At 36.0% G+C, this 24,477-nt stretch overlaps 1 protein-coding gene across 3 annotated transcripts in view; it reads right to left on the bottom strand.

The window, feature by feature from the left end:
- Positions 1-2,263: 2,263 nt before the first annotated feature.
- The window catches only part of LOC131031262 (uncharacterized), a 157,736-nt gene continuing 135,522 nt past the window's right edge, over positions 2,264-24,477 (bottom strand). For 2 of the 3 annotated variants that reach the window (XM_057962323.2, XM_059209570.1), the window contains 4 exons: positions 22,997-23,065; positions 6,983-7,045; positions 6,053-6,877; positions 2,264-5,864 (listed from right to left, as the gene is read on the bottom strand). In XM_057962323.2, coding sequence (XP_057818306.2) covers positions 3,009-5,864; positions 6,053-6,877; positions 6,983-7,045; positions 22,997-23,065 — 3,813 coding nt within the window. In that variant the 3' untranslated portion in view covers positions 2,264-3,008. Of the gene's footprint in view, positions 5,865-6,052; positions 6,878-6,982; positions 7,046-22,133; positions 22,257-22,996; positions 23,066-24,477 lie in introns of those variants that run through there. The other variant, XM_057962324.2, reaches the window with a different exon arrangement.

The raw sequence follows: 24,477 nt of genomic DNA, 5'->3' as shown, positions 1-24,477 counted from the left end.
TTTTCTATTGGCCCACGTCCAATTAGAGTTACTCCTTAACCCTCCAAAAACTTAAAAACTCACTTTTTAAAAAAAATTTAATTTTAAACATTGCATATAAGTGGGGGCGACAGGAGACGTCTGGGCGTCTCCCCGTCCTTGGAGAGACGTCTGCACGTCTCTTGAAGGACGGGGAGACGCCCAAACGTCTCCCAAGGAGACGTGGAGGCGTCTCCATGTCTCTTTGGGAGACGCCCAAACGTCTCCCAAGGAGACGTCTCCACGTCTCCACGTCTCCCTGGGAGACGCGGGGACGCGGGGACGTCTCCGCGTCCCGGTGGCGTTTGGGTGGCGGTGGCGGGACGGCGGGGGACGTCGCGTCCCCGTCCCCCCGTCCCCGAGACGTTTCTGACGGGGGGACGCGCCCAAAAAGGGGGGGGACGCGTCCCCGTGGTTCACTGATAAAAACTCAAATACGAAGTGACTTCAGATCCGAAATGGGCTTGGGAGACAAAAGTAATGAACACGGGGACTTTACTCTCCAAAACTAGAATGAATGCATTGTAAAAATCTAATCAGGATATGAAAATGATTTCGGTCCGAAAACAAGGAAAACATGGCCAACCTAGATGTGATTAATATATAGATGGGAATGTATGAACAAGTTCAAGTAGATTTGAATTTAGACCAACTTTCTTGGAAAAGATAGGTGAGCCTAGAGAAATCACGACAGGCCTAACCCAATGAAGAAGAACAAAACATGACTGAATTAAACCAGATCACCTTGGACATTAAATCACACCCAAATACGTAAACACTAAGAGTTGGAATTAAAACTGAGAATAAACAACACAGACCATGGGACTTAGGAACATGGAAAACCAAATAGACAGATACAACACATAAATAAAAGAGAACTGACCGATGCAACCCCAAGTTTGAATATTTTAGATTGTAAGAAACACGTCACAACAATCCATGGGCCAATTTTGGACTTTCTTGAACATTAATATCGTTATCTTGCATCATCTAATCTTATCTCAAAGTGCCAAGAATTCTGAAAGTGCTGAAGGGCGTTGGTTTAATAGCATAACAAAGTTCATGTTGTAGGTACCTAGATGGAGCTGAATTCAGATCTTCTACATTAAAAAAACCAATTGATGAAAGTAAAAAGAAAAGTTCCCTTTAAGATGACATGTTTCACAACATTACAATCAAAAGTCTTTTTAAGCTGACACTGCGTATCACAAAATTATGATCAAAAGTTTTCGTTCCATATGACTAAATATTAATATCTACAATAAATCTCTTCCAGCAATAGAAACTCTTCGACATTTCTATTATGATGCTGATGGGCAAAGAAAGTCTTACATCGAAATGGGCTATGGCTGCCTCGGAACTACCATTAAATCAAGGTATGTCATGGCAACCTGCCACAACTCATCCTAAGGTATGACTTTGAATTCTTTATTCCAAATAATTGAAAATCATGAACTAGTTATGTTTGAAACACTCTGGGTGTAGGTGGTTTGAAAAGGTTTAGTTTATTCTGAAGCCTCATCATGAGATTGAAACCCAATGGTATAAAACTTTGGAGAAAACTAAAACCCTCTGAGATAAATGAAACAATTTACTCTTGTGGTTTTCCGTAAGGGGTATCATACACAATTTTGATGTCTGACATTGTCATGAATTTAAAATGACTCTACCTTTTATAAGTAATTCTGTGCAAGAACAGAGACTACACATTGAGATGACGAATCTTTGTTAACAGTAGACTGCTAAAGCCTAGAACTAAATCTTGTGAGATTTATGTGATTTATTGAAGCCTAAAACTACCAGTGGGTAAATATATAGCAGAAACTATTACAACCTAAAAACAGAATCTTCATATATAAGTTGAAAACTTCCTGCTGGTTATTGCTAGACCCAAGTCTGGAGTACTTTAAGACTATTACATGAACCACTCTAGTCAACGAACACCTTATACTCTCTAGTATATTAGCACACAAAAAATAAAATTGAGTTATAGAGGAATTAGGCATTTGAGTAAATTTATAATGACAAAGTAACCATCAAGAGGGACCAATCTCAAATTTGCCTGTAGAGATAAGTATAGCTGATAAAATAGAAGAATTACAGATCTTCCCAAAGATGGATGAACAAAAAGCTACAGTATAAGTCTGAAAACACTTTTATTAATAATTGAACATGGAAAAACTAATACCCTGATACTTCATTTCCTCAGAACAACAGTTTTTTTGTAACCTTTTAAAAAGATAAATAAAAATAAGCTGGATGCATCTTTAAAGGTGAAATGATAATTGCATCCAGTAGCAGATAATACTTCATCTTCTTTTGAAAAGAGTCCCGCTTTTCTGTTCAGTTACATTTACTTGCAATGTTATTTTGTTGAGAGACATTGTTACTTTTAATTTAGATAGTGCCCTGCTTCTGTAAAAAAAATAACCATTGCATTCATATTCTATTACACAAATACGCTAAAAAGGATAAACGTATATTGAATGAAGCAATGGAAGGAACCAGCATTGGGCCCCAATCATGATCATAAAGCGACTATCCAATCTGCTTTCTGGATGGAAGAAATAAAAAATAAGTTTATTTAAAAACTAAGCTAAAAAGAAAGGAAATCATACGAGAAATTTTTTGAAGAAAATGCATGGAAAATTGTGGAGGCTTCTCATGAAACTCAGATGGTACCTAGAATCTAGAAACTGTCTCGTTGATTTTGGACAATAAAACTACTTCGTACAGCCTATACACTTTATGTAGTAGCTATTGGAGCAATTATTTCTCCAATTTCACTCGTAAAGATTTTTGGCAAAACGCACAACTGTAATTCCATGCAATGTACTGCTGGATTTCAAAATCCACCAAACTAATAGGATTATTTGTATGCAAGAGGGAAGCAACCTTCGTAGCTGAACAAAATTAATGTACAATGACATGCAGTGCCCACCTTATGCATCTTTTCAATGCCTTGCATACACACTCTGGAATCTCCATTATCACAATTCTGATTTCTCCTTAGTATCCAAATGCTTGGTAGGAACCTTCTTGCTGAATATACCCCAACCTTTTTGTTTTGGCTCAGTAACAATCTTATTTTCAGTCTGCAGTAAATCCAGCTTTGGGGTACCAGTACCACTGATGGGAACCTTCATTTGGGTTTGAATGTGAAGATGTCTCGGTTCTGCATCACTTTGAGTTTCAATAGATGCACCAATATTGGTTTCCCGAATGATATTAGGTTCTTTAGATTGATACTGTGACATCTTTACAGGATCTCTTTGATTTTGAAGAACAGAACCTTTTTGCTGACTGAAAATACCCCAGCGAGAACCTCCTGTAACAGAAGCTTGCCTAGGATATGAAACATTAGGAGACTGTTTTCCTGTGAATGAAGCATGGTTCCCTTGGTCTCTTGGACTGTCAACAGCGGGAGCTTTCCTTGCATCATCCCATTGGATAGTGTCATAGTTTGGAATCTCCAATGAATCTCTTGGCATGGCAGTATTATTCACTCGAACAGATGACAGTGGCAGCTGCTTGGAAATACCATAAGTAGACACTCCTGTCTTACTGACTGGCTTAGGACTCAAATCAACAGATTTCTGTGTGACTTCCTTTTTAGCAGAATGCCCTCCCAGAATAGATTTGATACCAGAAAGATCTTGTTTCTTATGTTCACTGGGAATAGTTAGTTTGGTATTTTGAATTCTATTTTCTGTTTGCATTGGAGAAGCACCATTTACATCAACGGCAGATGATTGTCCATATGATAATATACTGTAAGTTTCTTCCAATACTTTGACAGGAGTTGAATCTGATGCTACAGGTATTTGCTTTTCTACATTTGAAATATTATCCCCTTGGCTGTTAGAACTATAATGATTTTGCTTTGTGTTATCACTGTTAGAGTGATAATTAGAATTTGAAACTCTAGGTTGATCCTGTGTTGTAGTATTATCATCACCCTCAAAATGTGACGGCTTTATCCATGTAAAAGTGGTTGACTGAGATTCGCTGGCCTTCTCGGGATGCAAATTTGCCAAAGGCTGCTTTTCTTTTTCTGGAACACACTTTTTGAGGTTACCATTGCTTGTTGCTGCAATAGTTGTGGTGGCATCCTTATAATTGTCAAAACTTGATGGATTAGACTGATTCTCTGTTGACTTTGCCGGATGTCTTTGAGTTTCAACAACACAGCTTTTTGGCTGGCTGAAAACACCCCAGCAAGATCCTCCTGAAACAGAAGCTTGCTCGGACAATGAATTTGAAGGAGGCTGCTTTCCTGTGACTGAAGAGTGCTTCCCTCGACCAATAGGATTTTCACCAGTCGGAACTTTCCTTCCATCGTCCCAAGGGATGCTTTTAGTACTTGGAATTTCCAATGGATCTCTTGGCAAGGGATTACTAATCACTTGAACGCCTGACAGTGGCAGATTTTTGTGCTCACTGGAAATAGCTTGTTTCAAAACTTTTACTCCGATTTCACTTTGTGTGGTAGCATCTTCATTTGCATTAATAGCCAAGAATTGACCCTGTGGAAAAATTTCATTAGTTTCAAATAAAACTTTAGCTGGGACAGATTCAGATGCTAAAGGTATTTGCTTTCCTATATTTGAAATGTCATGCCCTTTGTTACTAGGACTGGCGTAAGGAGGATCTTGCCTTGTGTCATCCCTGACAGCATGACACTCAACATTTGAAAATTCAAGTTGAACGTTTGCTACAATATTTTTATCTTCAGAATTTGATGGCTTTATCTGTTTAAATGTTGCCTGCTGAGGTTCACTGTGCTTTCTGAGAATCGTATCAATCAAAGGTTCCTTTCCTCTTTCTGATACACTTATTTCCTGGTTATTAGAACTGCAGTTACCAAGAACTTGCCCTAGAGATTCGGAAGCAATTTGATGACTGCTAATTGCTACATTCTGTTGATCTTGTGTTGCAGCATAATTATTCAAATCAAGGGCTGAGGTTTGCACCTTTTCAAAAATATTGCTTTTTATTTCACTTGTGGTGGTATTATTATTGCCATCAAAACATGATGGCTTATGATGCCCTAAAATATCCCCCCTAGATTCACATACTTTCTTTGAAAGCAAATTTTCCAAAGGCCACTTTCCTGTTTCTGATGCACCTTCTTTGTCATCAGAATTGCTGTTGGCAAGAACTTGCCTCAATCCACCAACAGAAATTTGTGCACTGCCAACTGAGATACTGTGTGAATCTTGTGCTGCAGTAACATTATTCAAAGTGGCAGGTGAGATCTGCAGCTCTTCAACAATATTACTTGTTACTTCACTAATTTGGGAGCTATTTTTATTGCCATCAAAATGTGCTGGCTTTACCTGTTTCAAAATAGCCCACCGGGATTCATTGGCCTTCTTGGGAAGAATATCTGCCAAAGGTCGCTTTCCTGTTTTTTCTTGGTTACCAGAACTGCGGTTGACAAGGGCTTGCCTTAAACTAGCAGCAGAAATTTTTGGAGTGCTATTTGTCATTTTCTGTTGATCTTTTGATGGAGTGGCATGGTTCAACTTGATAGGTGAGGTTTGAATGTCTTCAAAAATAGTGCTTGTTAATACACTCACTGTGGAACCATGAATCTTATGGTCATCGGTTGCATCTTTTGCATTAGCCATGATGGAACCACTGGCAGACTCAGAAACTGAATCTACAGTTTGTGGCTTCTCAACATTTGAAACATCACGCCCTTGGTCACTGTGAATTTTGCCAAATATAACTTGCCTTGAAGCATTAACTGGTACAGACTGCTTATGTTTATAATTCTCAAGCTGGTCTTGTTCTGCTGGTCCATTGCTCAAATTAGCAGACATGTGCAAGGCAGAGTGCTCCTGAAATCACAAATCATTACTCATGCTTAATCAATTCAAAAGCAAGTTTGATGATAGAAATTATTGAAATACTAGTTACATGTCAATGGGAATCACACACCTTCATCAATGTACCAAGTCAAAATGAAAGAATAGAATAAAGGAACATTACAAACAACAGAGACCAGCACTGACATGGTATTTCATACCTGCTTCAGAATTTCAATGTCTTTAGCTTTGGTAGAACCAAGAGATTGCTTAAAAGGACGATCTAAAGGAAACTGTTTTCCAGTATTTGAAGCATTATGATGATGCAATACAGAATGGGTGTTAGAAAGAGTTTCCATTGGTTGATCAAAATCATCATGTTTACTAGCATTTAAATTTCCAAGCTTGGCTTTTGTTTCAGTATAATTGATGCTGTCAACAACCACTGGCTCTTCTTTGAGAGCATTATTAGTATGCATTTCTCTTTCACTAGATAAAAGGAAATTGGCAGGGACTTCTTGGACTCTATCTATGCATGGAACTTCTTCAGCTGCAAAATCTTTGCGATACTCAGTAGTATCTTTCTCTTCAATTGATACACATTCTTCCTTGAATTCTTCATTAAGTGATGAAATTTTGTTATTTCTCTCACTGATTAAAAGAGCATCAGCGCTAGGTATTCCTTCTACTGTATCTATGGTTAATAGGGCATCAGCATTAGGGATTTCTTCTATTCTATCTACACTAGAAACTTCTTCAGAAGCAAACTCTTTGAACTTCTCAAGAGGAGCATACTCTTCAAATTGGCTGCATTCTCTTTTAAATACACCCTCAGGGAACACAACTCTATCAAGCTTCTTGTTTTCACTCTCACTTGTTTCATTAGAATTACCCCTTTCCATTTCACTCGTACTTGTTTCAACCAGCTTGGTAGTTTCTTGTGCTTCATTTTTCTTTGCACGTCCAAACTTGATATGCTTCACTATTAACCATGCACCTTTTTTATCTACCTTAGGCCCATTTTCCACAATGGAATAATCTTCCATCTGCACAATGGAAATCAAAGAAAAGAATAATAAATACTGCTTACTAAGAAATATTTGCGAAGTCAGAAAACAAAGTAGATTTAAAATTTAAGATTAATAGATTACCAAAGTTGAAAGCCGTGATAGTTGTTCTTCCAAAATTTCCTGTGCCGAGCCCATTGCCATACACTGTTTTATGACACAAAAGAAGTCAATATCAACAAATGGAATGTCTTACCTAAAATATAAAATATAGCACCTTACATCTCATAAGCCTTGATTTCAGAGTGCAATCTTGGGCAGCAAAACATGAGTATGTAAACAAAACAATAAAGGAGAGCAAAAAAGTAAAACATAATCACAATAACATAGAAACAATCCAGCATGTACTAATAGCAATCTTGAAGTCATATTACAGATGGTAAATTTACATTACAAGAACTAAAAATTAAATATTGCCACCAGGCTGTATTAGTATGTTTAACTGGAGTGGATGAATTTCCCTAGAAGAAGCTTCATCACAATATACTTTAATTTCACCTATTTTGAAGGGTATATCAGTATATGTGAATGTAGGGTCCTTTCACATTTGTGCCCAACCATTTCTATTTTTTTAATAAAAAGAGAAGTTTATATTTTATAAAGAGATGTATGAAGGTACAGAAACGTATAGAGCTAAGTCATTAGGAGCAGATTACATGGACCTTACATAGAAAGCAAACCAAGCATAGATAGACAGAAACATTGCAAACCTGGTAGACACTAGACAGAAACATTGCAAACCTGGTAGACACAGTTAATATGGTGAAAAGCAAGAACCCAATCGGCTTTAACTAAGGTTATAGACTTATAGTAGCATTACATTTGCACTGTATAGGCATGGCAAACTGAAAGTGTGAATGGAATTCAATTATACAATTTTAAAACAAGAATAAAGCAGCAAATTTACCCAAAACACTAAAAATAGCAGCTTTTTCAGAAAAACACGGGTTATTCAATAATCTGCATTTTTTTCAAAAAAAGAAACAGGCTTGAACAGTTAAAGCTGTGCCAGTTTGAACAGGTTTGATTGTTGGTAGGTTGCAAATGAATTTCAACCTGCCAACCTCACCCTAGCCAAGCCCTGGCTTGACCACCAATGTATAAGTTCCATTGATCTTCAGGTTCCCATTTGATCCCAACCATTTCATTACCACAAAATAGAGCCATGCTAAACAATAGTCAACATCTTATATGTTTAAGTTATAAACAACTGCCTGAACCTCAAACAAGAAAGGATTCACAAATCAAATGCACATAATAAATAAACATGCTGACTCACATCAAGAACTTTTCTTATCTTTTGCCGGTGGCAAGCTTGTGGAGCATTGTTTTAGCACTAGAGAAGGCTCACAGTGTTCTTGAAGGATCAATATGAGCTACTGATTATAAATTCTTCGTGATGATGGTTTAGATGAGGCACAATCCCACTCGTCTGGAATTCTCCTACTTTGGATTTCACCAAGTCAGTCTTTGTGTTGATTCACATTTCCATTCTTGTTTCAATATTTTCACTTAATTTCATTATATTCAGCTGCTTCACAAATTTGAGCCCTTAAGCAAACAATTACAAATTATTTGTTTAGTTGATTGCAAGCATTGTTCTTGTTAACAACAGCACATGGAAGTAGAACTGAGTCACATACAATTTAAACTAAGTGGCCACTTCAGGTTTGGTACATGGTTTTCGCAAAAAAATATTTGGGGTTGGGATTGTTTTGGGTTCGTCCTTACAAAAAAACATATAAATATATTAATATTTTAACCTAAAAACAAGGATAACCACTACATTTTATAAACAAAACAGGCATAAAAATATATGAATTCATATGAAGCTAGTATTAAAAGCTTGACTCCCTTTGTGTGAGCCCCACAGAGAGCATAAAAATTAAAAATTAAACCCAATTCTATTGTGTTGGATATTTAAAAAGCAGTTAAAAGTAAAGAGCACCCTGTTAATAACATGAATGAAGCCAGTGGCTTGATTTCATTGCAATCGCAGTGATTTCTACTTCTAGGGTTTAAACCTTGTCCCCTTCTGTCTGTCACCTCTTCTGGGTCACATGGCCTACCAGTCCTGGCCATGGCTGGGCCCTCTTTCAAACAAGTGGCTGGTCTTTGAGAGAAAGCAACCCATATGTTACTAAAGCAACAGATATTCTTGTCAATCTGGCTCATAGGCAGCAGGATTAATGTTTCAGATTTTCAGAGCAATTCAATCCAAGGTCATATGAGCATTTGGAGGTGGAAACTTGTTGGTAACCCTATGATAATTTTCTGTAAATCAAAAATTGTAGTCAGTAAACCATGTCGTTTGACTCGTTTCTGTCATGTCAGCCAAGTTTTAGCCCTACTCAATTTGCCAAGTAGTAAAGAGTTTGCCCAGTTTGTTTACTAACAGAGTCTGTAGATTGATAATGGAGAAGGAATGGCAAACAAAGATGAGTCAAGTTTTTGAAGGTTGATAGGTCTAGAGAAAAAATGAAGATGATACAGTGGCAAAGACTAGAAGCTAAGAACAAGGTTAGAAAATAACTAATAAATCCTCTACCACTTCATTCAAACAGAATTAGTAAGAAGTGGGAAAGATTGGGACAATGCATGCCAACTATGAAATGTCTAAAATTGTCAAGGTTCATCTCCATTTTATTGTTGCAATGCCAGCACAAAATCACACCTAGGAAGACAGACCCCTAAGTAATTTGTGCTAAAGATGTTAGGTGTTTCAAAAACATGAAGTGAATGTCACACACTTTATTGGTTGCAAGGCCAATATAAAACTTCACCCAAAGTGGCTAAATTCTAATGAAATAGTGCCAAATTCAAAGATGAAAAAACAAGAACAAGAAATCCCATTTTTAAGTGGCAAAATGCCAAGTTTCAAGTGAATATTGACAAGTGAAACTCACAAATTTGAAGTGGCTTCACCATGAGAAAATGCAGCAGATAATTGGCTATTCAGTAAAGAAAAGATGACCAGCAAGTGAAAGGAAACAAAAGTAAGTCATACATTTTACCTGGCATATCCATAGCAAAGCCATGAGTCAAAATGAAAAACACATTATGGAACTGCACCCAATCAAAGAATTTTTATTTTAAATGTCTATCTTTTCACATGGCATCACCACCTAAAAACACAACTAAGGAGAGTAAGCCAGGTTACAGTCAAACACCTAGTTTTAAGTTTTGAAGTAAAAACCACTAAAATAGGACGGCATCATTCTATCCAGTAAGCATACTTTAGAAATAAAGCAGAGGTTAATGGTCTATTAAACATTTTTTCCTTCATTCCAAAACAAAAAACAATCCTTAAGTCTGCTGTGTATAGCAGAAAGCTTCTACTTCACCTTCAATTTGTGGCTAAAAGTCTGAATTTTACCACCATGTGAGCTTGCTTGTGAAGTTGCAGCAGTGTGTAGAAGAATTCAACATACTTACTAGCTTACCTTTCAAAATTCATAAATTCTTTGCTGCTGTGATACTGAATATCTCATTTCAAAATTGCTGTTCTTTCAGTTGCACAGTTTACTATTTCAAGTGACGAAGACCTTTTTGAAGATTGAATTGCATGAAGATATCATGGAGCCTAAAACATTCATATCAAATGGCTCATATCATGTATGGGATATGATGCTGAGTCATATGAATATCCTAGACTTGAAGATGGATGAAAGAGTTAGAACAGAGCAATTTGGCTGTCAAATTAGTAGAAAGTGGACTCCTCTAAGCTGTCTCATTTCTTGTCTCAATTTAATCCATTGAATTGATGACAGCATGTGCTCATCTCTATAAGCCTAGCACCAAAAGGATCGTATCTTCCAACAACTGAGTGACTTGCAAATTGGATGCTAAGGCCCTCAAATCCACCTTTGGATTACAGCTCTCTGAAGAGACATGATTAGTTGATTTAGACGAATTGTTGACTTCAGTGAGACAACAAAGTACAAGGTTGCCAAAAAACAAGTGCATGGTAGTGGCTCAACGAGACTAGGAGGCCTACCCACTTGCCGACATTATACTAAAGTGATTCCAAAGAAAAACTCGGTATAAAGATTACCATGCTCAACAAAGTGGCAGGCCATGTGGAAGCGAGGATTTATGAGAATTGGATGTTTTCCAATATTGGCTTTATTTGTGATGGAAGAAGATGCATTGGCTGGGGTCATTTAATCAACAACTCCATTCATTCTTAGTTGACGATGTTCTCTGACACCACGGCTTTCCATATGGTTTCATATCTCAAATGCCTTTATAGGGTCGGAAAAGATCCAAACAAGAAGATGCACTTTCTTGAGATATCCACAACCGATGTACAAACGTTGATGGTTAGGGATTCAGAAAATGTAAACTATGTCCAGATTCATATCAAGCAAGGATGTTTATTATAGAGTACACAAATTGGTTCATCCAATTCCCTACCTTTGCCTGCATCAAATTATGCAAATTTGAGTCATATCCTTACAGGCTTCCACAATATCAAAGTAAACAGATTCTTTTGATGGAAATTGTAGGCAAATGTCACATGCAGATGAACGTGGCTCAATTCACTTGATCTGAAACTAATTTTTCCTAGAGAAAAATGATTGCTAATCTAGCACGTTTCAAGAAAATGACCAAGTGAATTATAGAATGGGGATCAAAATAGTCTCTAGTTCCCAACAGGAGTCTTGATTGGATACCGCTATAGAAAGGACCTTATATGAGGGGACCTCTAGAATTTACATTTTATGAAAACATTTCAAGGAAGAAACACAAGTTGGAGGCTAATTCTTCAATCTATTGGGCTATACAAATGTGCAAATGATATAGTTGTCAAGAACAAGGGTGCTAAATTGTCTGGTTTCAACCTTAAATTTTATTACAAGGGTAGGTGCTTTGACTCCAATACAAAATGATCAAGAGAGTTGGGACCAAATTTGCACATAACCTAATATTGAGGAATTTTGGGTGAACTACCTTGATGAATATAATATTTATAGAAGACATAAACGAATGATCTTGGAATACTAAATAAAGGGAAATCATATCCAATGAAGTGTCAAACAAGTTAGTTGATTCAGGTGAATATTTTGTCTCCACAATTTGTTCAATCAAAGGAATCTGTCCAAACATTATCTCCAATTGATCAATCGATCAAGGATGGCATTGCTGAAGATTGGAAGAACAAGACAATGTTGGACAAGTCTAGAGGATATTTGGAAAGAAAATAAGAAAAACAAGTGGGGATAGTACCACAAAGTAAAAAATTAAGACTGTTAGAAAGAACTAAAGAGGTGGCTCTTAGAGATTCAGCTGTTAGTATTGAAGATCAAAAAAGTAAGATGAAACTTTCAAGTGAGGCTAAGCGAAGTTCAAAGCCTAAGAAATTGAAACGAGTGACCAAAAAGAAGGTGAATTCTTCTTTACTTGATTCACATATGAAACTCTCCAATGCTTGGAAGTGAAACTCTCTGGTGCTTGGACCAATGGTAGTCACTCAACTATAGATAGTTCCTTAAGTTCCCAATTATCCCATTTTTTAATCTCCTGATCCAATGGTTCAGCCAAGTGAGGAAATTACAGATATGGAGATAGAAGTTTTGAGGCCAAGTATAAGTAATGAAGTATGGATCCAAGAAACTCTAATCAGGAAAAGAAGAATTGTAGTTGCACAGTCACTTAACCTGAAGGCAATTTCCAAGCTAATCATAAGGGAAAAGACATAAACAGACAAAAGACAAACAAAACAAAAAAAAATGAGAAAGGTGCAGTATGGCTAAAACTGCTATTCCTCCTGTCACCATGGATAAAAATGTTCAAGATGTATTGGTTACTGATTTCCAATTTCTTAAGGCCAACCTAGGACCAATAAGCTAGCATGGTGACATTGACTTCTTATACTTTGCTTCAAAAAATGCAAAAGAAATGTTAGAAAAGGATGGCAAAGATAAGGCAAATTTGTAGGCAGAAAACAAGGAATTGAGAGCATACATTACTCATCTTGTGAATCCAATGTCAAAGCCAAGAACAAGTTCACCACCAAGATTGGATGAGGGGCCCCAAACACAACATCTTGATGAGTTAGTGTCACATGGAAGAATAGTTCAATAGTGGATTAAGAATATTCGTGAAGATAGTTCAAGAACAATTGATGATTTATTTATCTTTCGAGAGGAGATCCAACTTACTACTCAACAGTCTATTGAATCAGAGTGTTCCACAACTACCAGTATTTCATCATGCAGGTGTTTAAACCAGCCTAGAGTCTATGGAATTTTGGGAAGTAGAGAGCTGATGAGGTTCAATGTGATTGTTGTTCCTAAAATGAAAGTTATCATATTCTGAAGTGGATAGCTAATTGCCACGTGCTACAGAGTTCCAAGAACCTTCTCTATTAAGGAAAACATAGAGAAGCTGAAAACTGAAAATTGTTGAGCAGTGTTTTCTACTATATCTGATAAATTAAAAGTTAAATACATGAATTAGTAATAAATATGATAATGCATACCAGATACAGGAGTAAAATGTGTCTTTATTTGCACATGAAATTATTACAAAAGAAGCCCAGAGATGATCAACCAAAGATCGGAGTTGATCCAACTAAATCATGTTACTTTCCTTAACGATACACAATATATTTAAAAGACCCGACGGTTGCCTAGAGGAACACAACCCTCAACCATGTGATGTCCCCAAACAAGACTCCATCAAGTATTGTTAATATTGAGAAAGCTCCTTGTATTATCTTTATAAATGATAATAGGCTTCAAAGCTAATATAACGAAGGACAAATGCTTAAGGTCGAGTATAGTGTCAACATCATCTAATGATGGGCAAGTTAGGCGACTGTATGAGTATGATCGGTGAATGTACATACAGTCCCATACGCATATTATGGTCAACAACTTGAAGAAAGACAAAGCATTGTTCAACATTGATAATAAGTTATTCATGAAACCAACATCATAATGAGATCGAGATTATATTAGCATCAACTTCATGATCAGACTTGTTGACGTGCATTTTGTGACCACACCAACACAGAATAAAGTTTCCCAATGGCTACCTTATCCTCTCTTGATAAAAATCATGTGTATGCTAAGATTGCAGGAAGATCATACAATGACTCCAAATTTCCAACTACGTACTAGTGACTTTCTGATGGATATAGGCTCGTTTGGCTTGATGTTTGTTGGTAATCCAAGGGGACTTACGTTTGGATCGTTCTTTCACTTCTTTGTTGTGGCTAGAGCTTCATCATCAGATATAGCAATTCTGTGATGCTTCTTCTTGGAATGAACTAAACTGGAATGAACTGAAATTAAAGGGAAAAGGGTTTAGGAAGACTAAGCTAAATCTAGGAACTCGGTAGATAGCAATGTTTAGGATAAGATCAACCCACTTCACTTCGCCATTAGGAGACAACTACATGAAGTAGGTGCAATCTTCAAGGGTTGTGTCAAAAGATTTTAAATCATTAATGAGTACCATCAGAGAACAATACTCATTCAATAATTCAGATTGTGCACACATAAAATGGCTCAGTCCAACCTTGCACAGTTGGTAACAATCAGCTATCAACAAAAGGTATGAGCAAGCGATCTTCTCCTTAACACACTACAATCAACCTCATTCATCAGAATACTTGAAATAAATCTACGCTAAGCGAGGAAGGTGAAACCATGCAAGCTACGAAAAAATAACTTAAGTGCACACCATCAGAGAACAATGTATCACTGTTATTATCTCAATAACTTATCGCAACAATTTCTTACGAATTTCCCTCCTTTACAAATGAAGGGGTCACCCCCTTATATAGGCCTCAAGCCTTGATTACATGCAAAAACTAATTAGGGTTTGACCCAAAAGATTCCACACACATGATGCAACAAGGTGGGAATAAACATTAATGACCCATTATGCTCATTATCAATTAATTACATTCATGCCAAAAATGACGTCCACTATGCATTAAATGCACCACTATCTTTCAAGTTTGTCCAATGTGCAATAAATGCTCCATCATGCAATTAGTCGCCCATAATTCCTTGAATGCTCCACCATCTTCAAAACTGGCCACATGTAATAAATGTTCCATTATCTTACCATGGAAAAACTCAGCCGCCATTTGGTCAAATTTTCCAACAATGAATGCGCCACTACCATGCTGCCATACATTCAATAGATTCTCGCCGTGCTAGTGGACCCCGCTATCATAGAACCTTTTATAATTTTTGAGTTGTGCTTCATTAATACAGAATATTCTTTACATGTTGCCAACTCATCCTATACAAGAATCTTTCCATTTTGGGCTCACAAAAGACATTTTGGAAGATTTTCTTGCCTTGGAAGAATTTTAACAATCTTTTCCACTTTTGAAGGATTCTTGTACGTCTAGAATTCTTGCAGAGAGAAAATTCTCCATTTATCTGGGAAGAATTTTCTCATGTTTTTGAGTTCATCTTGTATTGAATGAGATTTTTGGTCAATTATAACATTTCCTATTTTTTAGGATTTTTTTCCATTTTAAGCTCCGAAATTCTGGAGAGAGAAAAATTCTCTCATTTGGCCAATTTTAACCATTGCCTTGAAATTTCTTCACGTAGGGCAATTTTTATTTTTATCTTTTTTTTGAGAAGGAAATTTTGAATTCTTGAAGTTTTTCCTCTTGCTCTGAATTCTTTTCAATATTGACATATTGTCCTTGGGCTTCATTTTCACCTTGTGGAAAAATCCAGTCTAGGAAGGAAAATTCCAACGCTCCTTTCCTGACCTTGGGCGCAATCTGACTATGGAGGAGGAATTTATGACCCTGGAAGAAATTCCTCCATAAGGTCATTTTGGCACTCATCCTCTAATTGGAGTACATTTTCCAATAGGTGAAGGAAATTTTACCTTGGAGGAAAATTCCTCCACACCTCCATTCTGGCACCCTCAATCCAACTTGGGCAGAATTTTCATGCTAAGGAGGATTTTCTCTTGGAGGGGAAAATTCCTCCCTTACCCCTATTTGGCGCCCATCTGGCTACTTGGGTGGAATTTCTCAATCATGAAGGAATTTTACACTTGGAGGAAAAATCCTCCATTTCCTTGATTTGGCACTCTCCTTCATGTCTAGACGCTAATTCCATGTGCTGCAGGAATTTGTGCTTGGGAGGAAAATCCTCCATACCCTCATTCTAGTGACCTCCATCCAGTCTTGGGTGCTAATTGAACATGGTGCAAGAATTTAGTATGAGGAAAATTCCTCCACAACAAAGTTTTGGCGCTCCTCTCCTAGGCCTAGGCACTATTTCAATGCAGTGGAGGATTTTCGAATTTTCCAAGGATTCTTTCATGACCTCCATTCAATGCCCCTTCCAAATTTGATGTGCATTTTGCCATGCTAAGGATTCTTGCTTGATTTTCCTCCAGACTTAGCCATTTTTTCACTTTTCAGATTGGGATGCCATTTTTGGATTTGAAGTGGATTTCTCTGCCTTACAAGATTTTTCACGCTTTTTCCACTTCAGGAAAGAATTTAACCATTCCTCTGATCAACTGTCTACCTTTTCAACTTTCCGGATTTAGCCATGGATTTTTGGGAATCAATGTCAAGACCACTGCCTGTGATGAACCTACCAAAAATAGACTTACTAAAAATAGAAGTACTTCAAAACGTCAAAATTAGGGCAAATAGGATGAAACTTAATAAAAATAGAAACTTGCTAAAAATAGAAACTGCTAAAAATAGTAAGTTTGATTTTTGGCCAAATAAAGACAATCTGGGATGCAATGAAACTTGCTAAAAATAGTAAGTGCTTAGAATTCGCTCAAATTTCACTGGTAGCTTCCTTGAAGGGCTCTGATTTCATTGTGATGTTCAAATTTTCCGAAACCCTAAGGAAATGACCTCAAACCTAAGTCTGAAGGGAAAAACCCTAAAATAGGCAAAGAAAGTTCCAGACTTGGCCAAATTCGCTCAAATGACTTGCAGACTTGGACAAATTTCATCAAAACACTTGAAAACTGGGGAGACCGAAGAGATTGCAGCGAAAAAACCCAAAGAACAAAAACCAAAATCCCAAGAGGGCCTAAAAAGTAGGGGGTCCCCATTTGCAATGGGGCGATGTGTGAAAATGTCACAACAAGACTATCCTAGCAAACAACATATTCAGATCCATGTGGTGATTATAGTGGCTGACTCTATATATAAGTAGCAAATCCATCAATGACTGATAGAGCAGTGATAACATTAATGAACTGCCCTTTAGAATCTTTTTGGGGACACTACAACAACACAGTGATAGAGGATTTAGAAGAGCGGCGATCATGGTTGAGAAGCTTGAAGAGCCAACTTTAATGAATGACTAATATGCGTAATGAACAACAACATTAGAAGATAACATGAAACACTGAATAGGGAGCAACGTTTAATTCATTCTGAGACAATGCACAGCAAATTAATAGTGATTGTGGTTATATGTGCAACAATCTTCTAGTACAAACAATATGGCCAACTTCATATGCTTGGCAAGTTCTTAGTATATGCTGTAATGACCACCCCTATTTTTCCAATGAAAGAGACTTGCAAACTACTATGTGATATCAATTAAATTGCTTAATAATCAACATGGCATTTTATCAAACACTTGACAAACATACAACAATATATGCAAAACCCGAAACTTCTTATTTGTTGTTAAATACTGATTTGCAATATAAATGTGCACATTCAACTGCCTTATGGGCTGCGACAATTGTTCAGGTTTGTATTCAACAATTACAATGCTTAGTTATGAAAATATGATAGAAAAAACTTGGAATTGAATGTTGTAGTGATCTGCAGATGTAATGGTAGCCTTCCAAACAAGTAAACTTCATACCAACATTGTTCATGCACTATAGCAGCACTATTCATGGCACTGTAGCATTTTTACTATTCACGCTCACTGTAGCATAACACTATTCACGCGGCACTATAGCAAAACACTATTCACGTGGCAGTGTAGCAAAACACTATTCACGTGGCACTGTAGCAAAACACTATTCATGAGGTACTGTAGCAAAAATATTATTCACGCGGTACTGTAGCAAAAACACTATCTTCAAATCTGCACTTTCAAACCCCTGTAAAAACTTCATGGGAGAGCACCAGATGAAGCCCAATGTGTTTCCTGAATGAAAACACCATTAATCCTCCTGACTGTGTCTTTCAACAGCAAAGAGAATGCTAGCAAAGAGGGATTCCGTCCTCCAAGCCCAATAATCAAATCTCTACGAAATCCAACAGCATAACATTAATCTCATCCAAGCATACCCCAAAAGAGAGCTCGCAACCTCAATTTATATCTTCTTCCTGGATGCAAACACTTCATTTCCTAAATGTGGGATAATACATTTTAGAATAAAATATTATTTCCCACAATGTACACATTAAAGGGAACTTTTAATATTTTAAACATTATTTTATATTCCCAACCTTATAATATAACGATAAAGTTAAATATTTAATTTTACTTTACACTTTATCGTTAAATATTAAAACATTGTTGATAATCCCTTTAAATCATTGTCGCCTTCAAATATTTTTTACTGATAATTATGCCAACCAGGGAAACACTAAAAATTTCAAGTCGCTGCTTGGAGACTAACTTACTATAAATAGTAAATGTCTAGAAACCCTGTCAGAGCAGCACCGATTGGCCTGAAACTGAAAACACCTAGGCCAAAACACCTCAAGATCCCACCAATGTCCTTGTTAGCCTTCGGGACCGTGTCAGAATAGGCTAACAACACCCCATATCATGTTGCGCTAAAAAAGGGGACATTACATATGCCTACAACTTTATTGAGACTAAAACAAATGACTCATTTACTTAGTAAACAACAACTTCATCAAAGAAGTTAATAAAAGTTATAATAAGAATGGGGCAGTGACTAAGAAGGATACATTGCTTTGACTAAGAAGCAAGATAAATGCCAGCGACTGCAAAGATGGATGTGTATCTAAGAAGATTTAGTTAATGCAGCGATTGTTATCATTTAACTGACAGCGTGTATAAAGAACCAATTATAAGAACTAGAAAGACAGCGATTAATAAGAAGTATTGTAATTGATAGCAGCGATTATTGTTAAGGAAATAAAGCAAGCAAACTAATGAAGCGATTACTATCAAGAAAGACTTAATGCCAAGGAATTTGTGAACAAACCAAAAGGTGTGATTGGTCTGGAGTATTATTATATTCAAATATACATTGCAACGATTAAGTCTATGACAAAGGGACGCCTCTCTTGGTAAAAATACATATTTTGTGAGTGTTAAAGTTTGGATCAGATTTGATATGTGAGTAGTTTTATTTTTCTAATACTTGGTTCACATTAAACTATATGACAATGAACTCTTGAGTGCAGGTTGCTGCTTATGTGAAGGGAACACAACTTAATTCATAAGACTGCTAAATGAAGGAGATCGATATCTAATGGCTTGCACTTTCAATTACTGTACTTACCGATTAGAATCGAACTCCATCATAATATATACCTTATGGTATAGGCATGTCAATGGACAGACATGCCCCTATGTACGTGGAGACATGTCTCTTCATTGAGATGTCTCTTAACATACCGAAAATCATAACCCGATTTGCAAGACAACGATTCTCCTAATCGTTTGTTATCGGTTTAACAATAGACAATGATTCCTCAAATCGTTTGTTATCGGTTGACAATAGATAACAATTCTCATAATCGTTGGTTATCACTGTTATCTGCAAGTAACGATTCTCATAATCGTTTTTGAAGGGAGATCGACTATTGTCGATATACACAGCAATAAATGATATTGAACTATTAATGTGGAGAATCGATTTATATTGATCATTTCTTTTGATCAATATAATCGATACTTATATAGATACGGTGATCATATTCGATTTTGTATAAACAATGATAAGTATAAATTATGTATATATAAATATTCATATATATAATAATAATAAGAACACGTATTATTATTACATTTATTAATATGTATATATTCATATCAACTATAATCAGCATTACTTATACGTATGATTTTATGAGACTACTCCGACCGAAGCTATAAATTATCAACAGTGAGGAGTTGCATTTCTTAGAAGAGGTCATGCCTTTTCGATGGAAGAAGGAAGATATAAAGAATGGTTGTAGCATTGTGAGAAGGGGGTGGATATAGAAGATTTGTTTTTCAGATATTTAATTCAGTTTTACAGTGCTCACATGAGCCAATAGACAACCAAGTGAAATGAGGGTAAGGACCCATCCGATTTCAAGGTGAAGAGTACATATGCACAAAGCTAATATTCAGATACAGTACAAAGAATTACATAAGCAAAGTAATGACAAAACTAATCATAATGAAGAGACACTTATGAGTCACTAAGTGCAAAAAGGGTGCAATGGTGAGATACAACTTCTCACATCAAGCTCTATCGAAAGATATTAAAGGCCATAGTGAGATTTTCCAAAGGAATGGGTGTGAAGAGAGAAGGGAAATAAAAGGGATTATTCATCACAAGAAGGTCATATGAAGAAGTAAGAAGATTATCTTATGTAAATATGTACGAAGAAGTAGTAAGATGCAGATTTGAATGTGATGTGTATTGGGTATGATTTCAAAGACAACAAAACATATGTACCAAGTATCATTGATAAGGAGATAGATTGCAGACTTACGAAGGAAGAGTATGGGAACATTATTTCAGATTTAAAGAGAAGAGTATGAATTAATAGCAGATTCAAAACAGAGCATGAGAAGACAAATAGCAGATTAGATGAGAAGAATATAAGGAGTTTGAGATAATATTCATTACAGATTTATGAACAGACTATATCAGATATAAGGAGTCTTATAACAGATTTATAGTGAAGAGTTTTATAGAAGAATTGTAAGGAGATAGTAAAAAACAAGAAGCAAAAAACCAAAGAGAAGGAAAAAAGCGGAATTTCGAAAAAATTAAAAATTGAAGGGAAAAATTTCTATGGAGTGATAAGGGTGAAAAAATTGAAATCTAAAAATACAAGAATTGGCAAATGGTGGAGGAAAAGGATGTTTATTAAACTGTTGAACTTAAGGGAGTGCGAAAAAATAAAGATTACTAGTGAGGCCGTAAAAGAAATTATTGGCAAGAAAAAAATTAAAAAATGTTTTAAAGTGCCCAAGGGAGGAAAAATTAAAATAAACACCTTTAACAAAAAGGAAAAGTGATAAAAGAAAATAGGAAGGGAAAAATAAAGACAAGTGATAAAACTTAGCGAGAAAGGGCAATTATAAATTGACAACGTGTCAAGTAGTTTTACCATGGAAACCAAAAACAAGGAAGGTCTGGGCAGAGAAGGCATTGTACAGACTGAGGGAAGGCAGAGAGAAGGTATCATACAGATAGAAAAAACCTGAAGAATTGATGAATGGACATTTAACTAAGTGGAAAGTGAGATAATTACTTATTAAAGAATTACTACTCCCTTTAGGGTAAGGGCACCTTTTTTTACCACAAGACAAAATCTAACATATGAGAACATCAATGATAAATTGAAGCTCTAGAAGTAGTTTACTCTCATATAAATACCAAGTCTATAGATACTAGTGACCAATACAAAGTCTAAATTAACTTACTAAGAAGAATGTGCCTCAATTATGTTTCAAATTGCCAAAGAAATATTGCATCGAAAGGGTCTATAGCCACCTCAACAATATAAAGGAGAGATATGCTAGAGAATCAAGTGAAAAATGGTTGAGTAATTGTTAGCACATGTTCTATGAAAAGTAGACACAAACCTGTTTTAAATGTGTCCTCAAACACTATTTTTTTAAGACAGAGAAAAACATCTGATGCTCATTGGATCATCTTTCAAAAAGCATCACTCTCTAAAGGATCTTGCAATGGCAACTATATGGCCCCCACGAAACTACTGAAATCTCACGCTTGACAGTTACAGATTAAAAAATTCACTGGAAAATGAATCAATTAAATTGCCTTTCTACATGCTATTTTGAAATTATGCAATTAAATTTTCCCTAGATCTTGGGTATAACATATCATGCCCATTTATGAGCCTTCATGGAACTTGTAATCAGCTTATATATAGTATATAGTATATACATTAATGAAGTCCTGTTTCTGTAAGAATTCAGTCTCAATTTTGTTCTGACATAGATTTGACTTCTAACTTTGTATGAATACAAGTATCTATCCTTAACAAGGCTAGTATCCTTTGCATTCGCTCAGAAAAACATACCTTATTTTTTCCCAAAGTTGCCAGGTAACACCGTTATAGTAACATGGACTGCATACTCATCCTGATACCCATTATTTCTGGTGACTATGTTTATATATAATATATCTGTCTCCTTATTCATTTACTTGTGTACCCTAATTTGATTGAAATCCCTGTCTCGATCACCATACTTGTACCAGTATCCCTGCATCTCCTCATAACAATGTTAAATTTCTCCTACTCTATAAGATTGTTGAGCATCATCTAGTTCTATATGTGGCAATTCAATGGACGCAGAGAGTGCATTAATAATCAGATGGTAGAGTTAAGTATATAAATATTTAGGGCAAAGAAAAAATTACTTAAGCCTAAAAATAACATCAATAAAGTACTAAAGCCTGGCAATAGAGTTTTAAGATATATAAAGAATTAATCAGATTTGAAGATTCATTCATGGTTAGGGAAAGACTATCAAATGTAAGAAACTGAAGTTCTACTATCATCCAGGTGTGACATGTAACTTTGAAATTTTAAAATTCTATGTGAATCATTAAGTAAGCACAATTTTAAATTCTCTGGCCTTGTTACAAAGAAAAAAGTGGAAATTTTTTACTAAGAAATGGATTAGAAAATCATTATGAGAAAAATATAATTATGGAGGACCAATTTGAGGTTTGCATACAACCATTATACTCATTTACAGACAAAAGAGAAAAAGAAGTGACAACGTAGGAGTAATCTTGTATATTCCAGCAGATAACTGGATAAAAAATTGCAGCAAAAGGTTTCTTAAAAAAAAGGGTTAAAAATATAAGACATGATTCCCTACATCCTGGAAAAATAATTTTTTCTGCAGCCATATAGGAAACAAAGGAAGATGCTACCTTTACACGGTAACCACGTTCCAGGAGCCGCTTTGCCATTTCTGCTTTCCTTTCAAGGTCCTTCTGCTCCTGAAACCATACTCATTTCAGAATTAAAACAATCTCAAAAGACTGAAGATATCTCTAAAGCTTTTACTGCAGCATTGATTAATTCATATTGTATTTTACATGGATAAACCAATACGTGCTAGAAGTTCACAAAACCTCAAAACCTTAAAGAAAGAGAGAGAGAGAGAGAGAGAGAGAGAGAGATGTCTCATCTGTGAACTACTAAATTAAGTCATGGGTCTCAAAACATCACTCCATCATGCTTTCATAATGTGCCTAAAGAAGCTCCTATAACAGAAAAAAAGTAAAAAAATAAATAAATATTCTAAACCCTATAGGAAGGTCATCTCAGTAAGCTTCAAGTGTGGGGTGCAGCAATACCATGTTGTCACTGTTAGGAATATTGCATCATAGGATGCATAAGATGATAATTTGGTAGGTTTGTTATAATTTATTATATAGGTTATTGTATTAGTGGTACGAATATGTTGAGTTGTTAAAACAACTCAATATATTTGGGAAAGTTGTTTCGGGAGTTTCCTATAATGTACGAGATTAAAATCCTATATAAGTGTGATGTATTTGATTGAAAAATAATGAAGAATGCAAGCATACTATATCTAGAAAATTTTATTGTAGAGCTTCTATAAACTCTCCTCAAATCTCTGCCCATATTTCTAAAATGGTATCAGAGCAAAAGTTATAGCAATGGCCATGAAGGGGCAATTTTTGCAATTCCTTATTTGCCCTGTTCTACGAGATCCTATGAGAGTTATATTCTAGAATAGTAATCAGTTTTGTGTTTAAATCTTCTGAAGAACCGTGATCAGATGGATGGAACAGTGTAGGATATGAAGGACCCTGTTTTGAAGGAACTGTCATTAGATTTGGCATTATTAATATGCGTCAGGATAAGGAAGTGCAGCTACAAGTTTTAATGATAGGCTCATGCATATCAAGAGCAATATTTGAGCTCAGGTTGTTTAGATATCCTTTCATAATATCAGATCTCCATAGACTATTAGAAATTGGAGTACACAATTCTGCAAGAGGCATCTGAATTGCCAGAAGCTATTGTGTTTCAAGTTATTGCTGTTGTCTTCGTTGGGTGCTGCAATTGATCAGTTTTGGGGTGTTAGAGAAGTTTGAGATGCAACCATCATTGCCTCATCCATCACAGGATCTTGGGCACTGTGTGTGTTGGAAATATTGTCATTGATGTCAAAGGCACTCAATGGAGATTGTTAGCAAAGATATCGTCATTGATGTCAAAAGATTGTGAATGAGATCGTTGAACATATTGTCATTGATGTCAAAGCATAATTCACTGATATCAAGAAGACAGTAATAGATGTCACAATGTTCTTATCAATGAAAAATAGGGAATATCTTATGAAGAGCCGAAATGTATGGAGGAGCAGCAATTAACAGTA

This window comes from Cryptomeria japonica, chromosome 8, assembly GCF_030272615.1.
Source record: "Cryptomeria japonica chromosome 8, Sugi_1.0, whole genome shotgun sequence".
NCBI lineage: Eukaryota > Viridiplantae > Streptophyta > Pinopsida > Cupressales > Cupressaceae > Cryptomeria > Cryptomeria japonica.
Note: the sequence above shows the minus strand (reverse complement) of the source record. Positions and strands in the feature narration are given on the sequence as shown.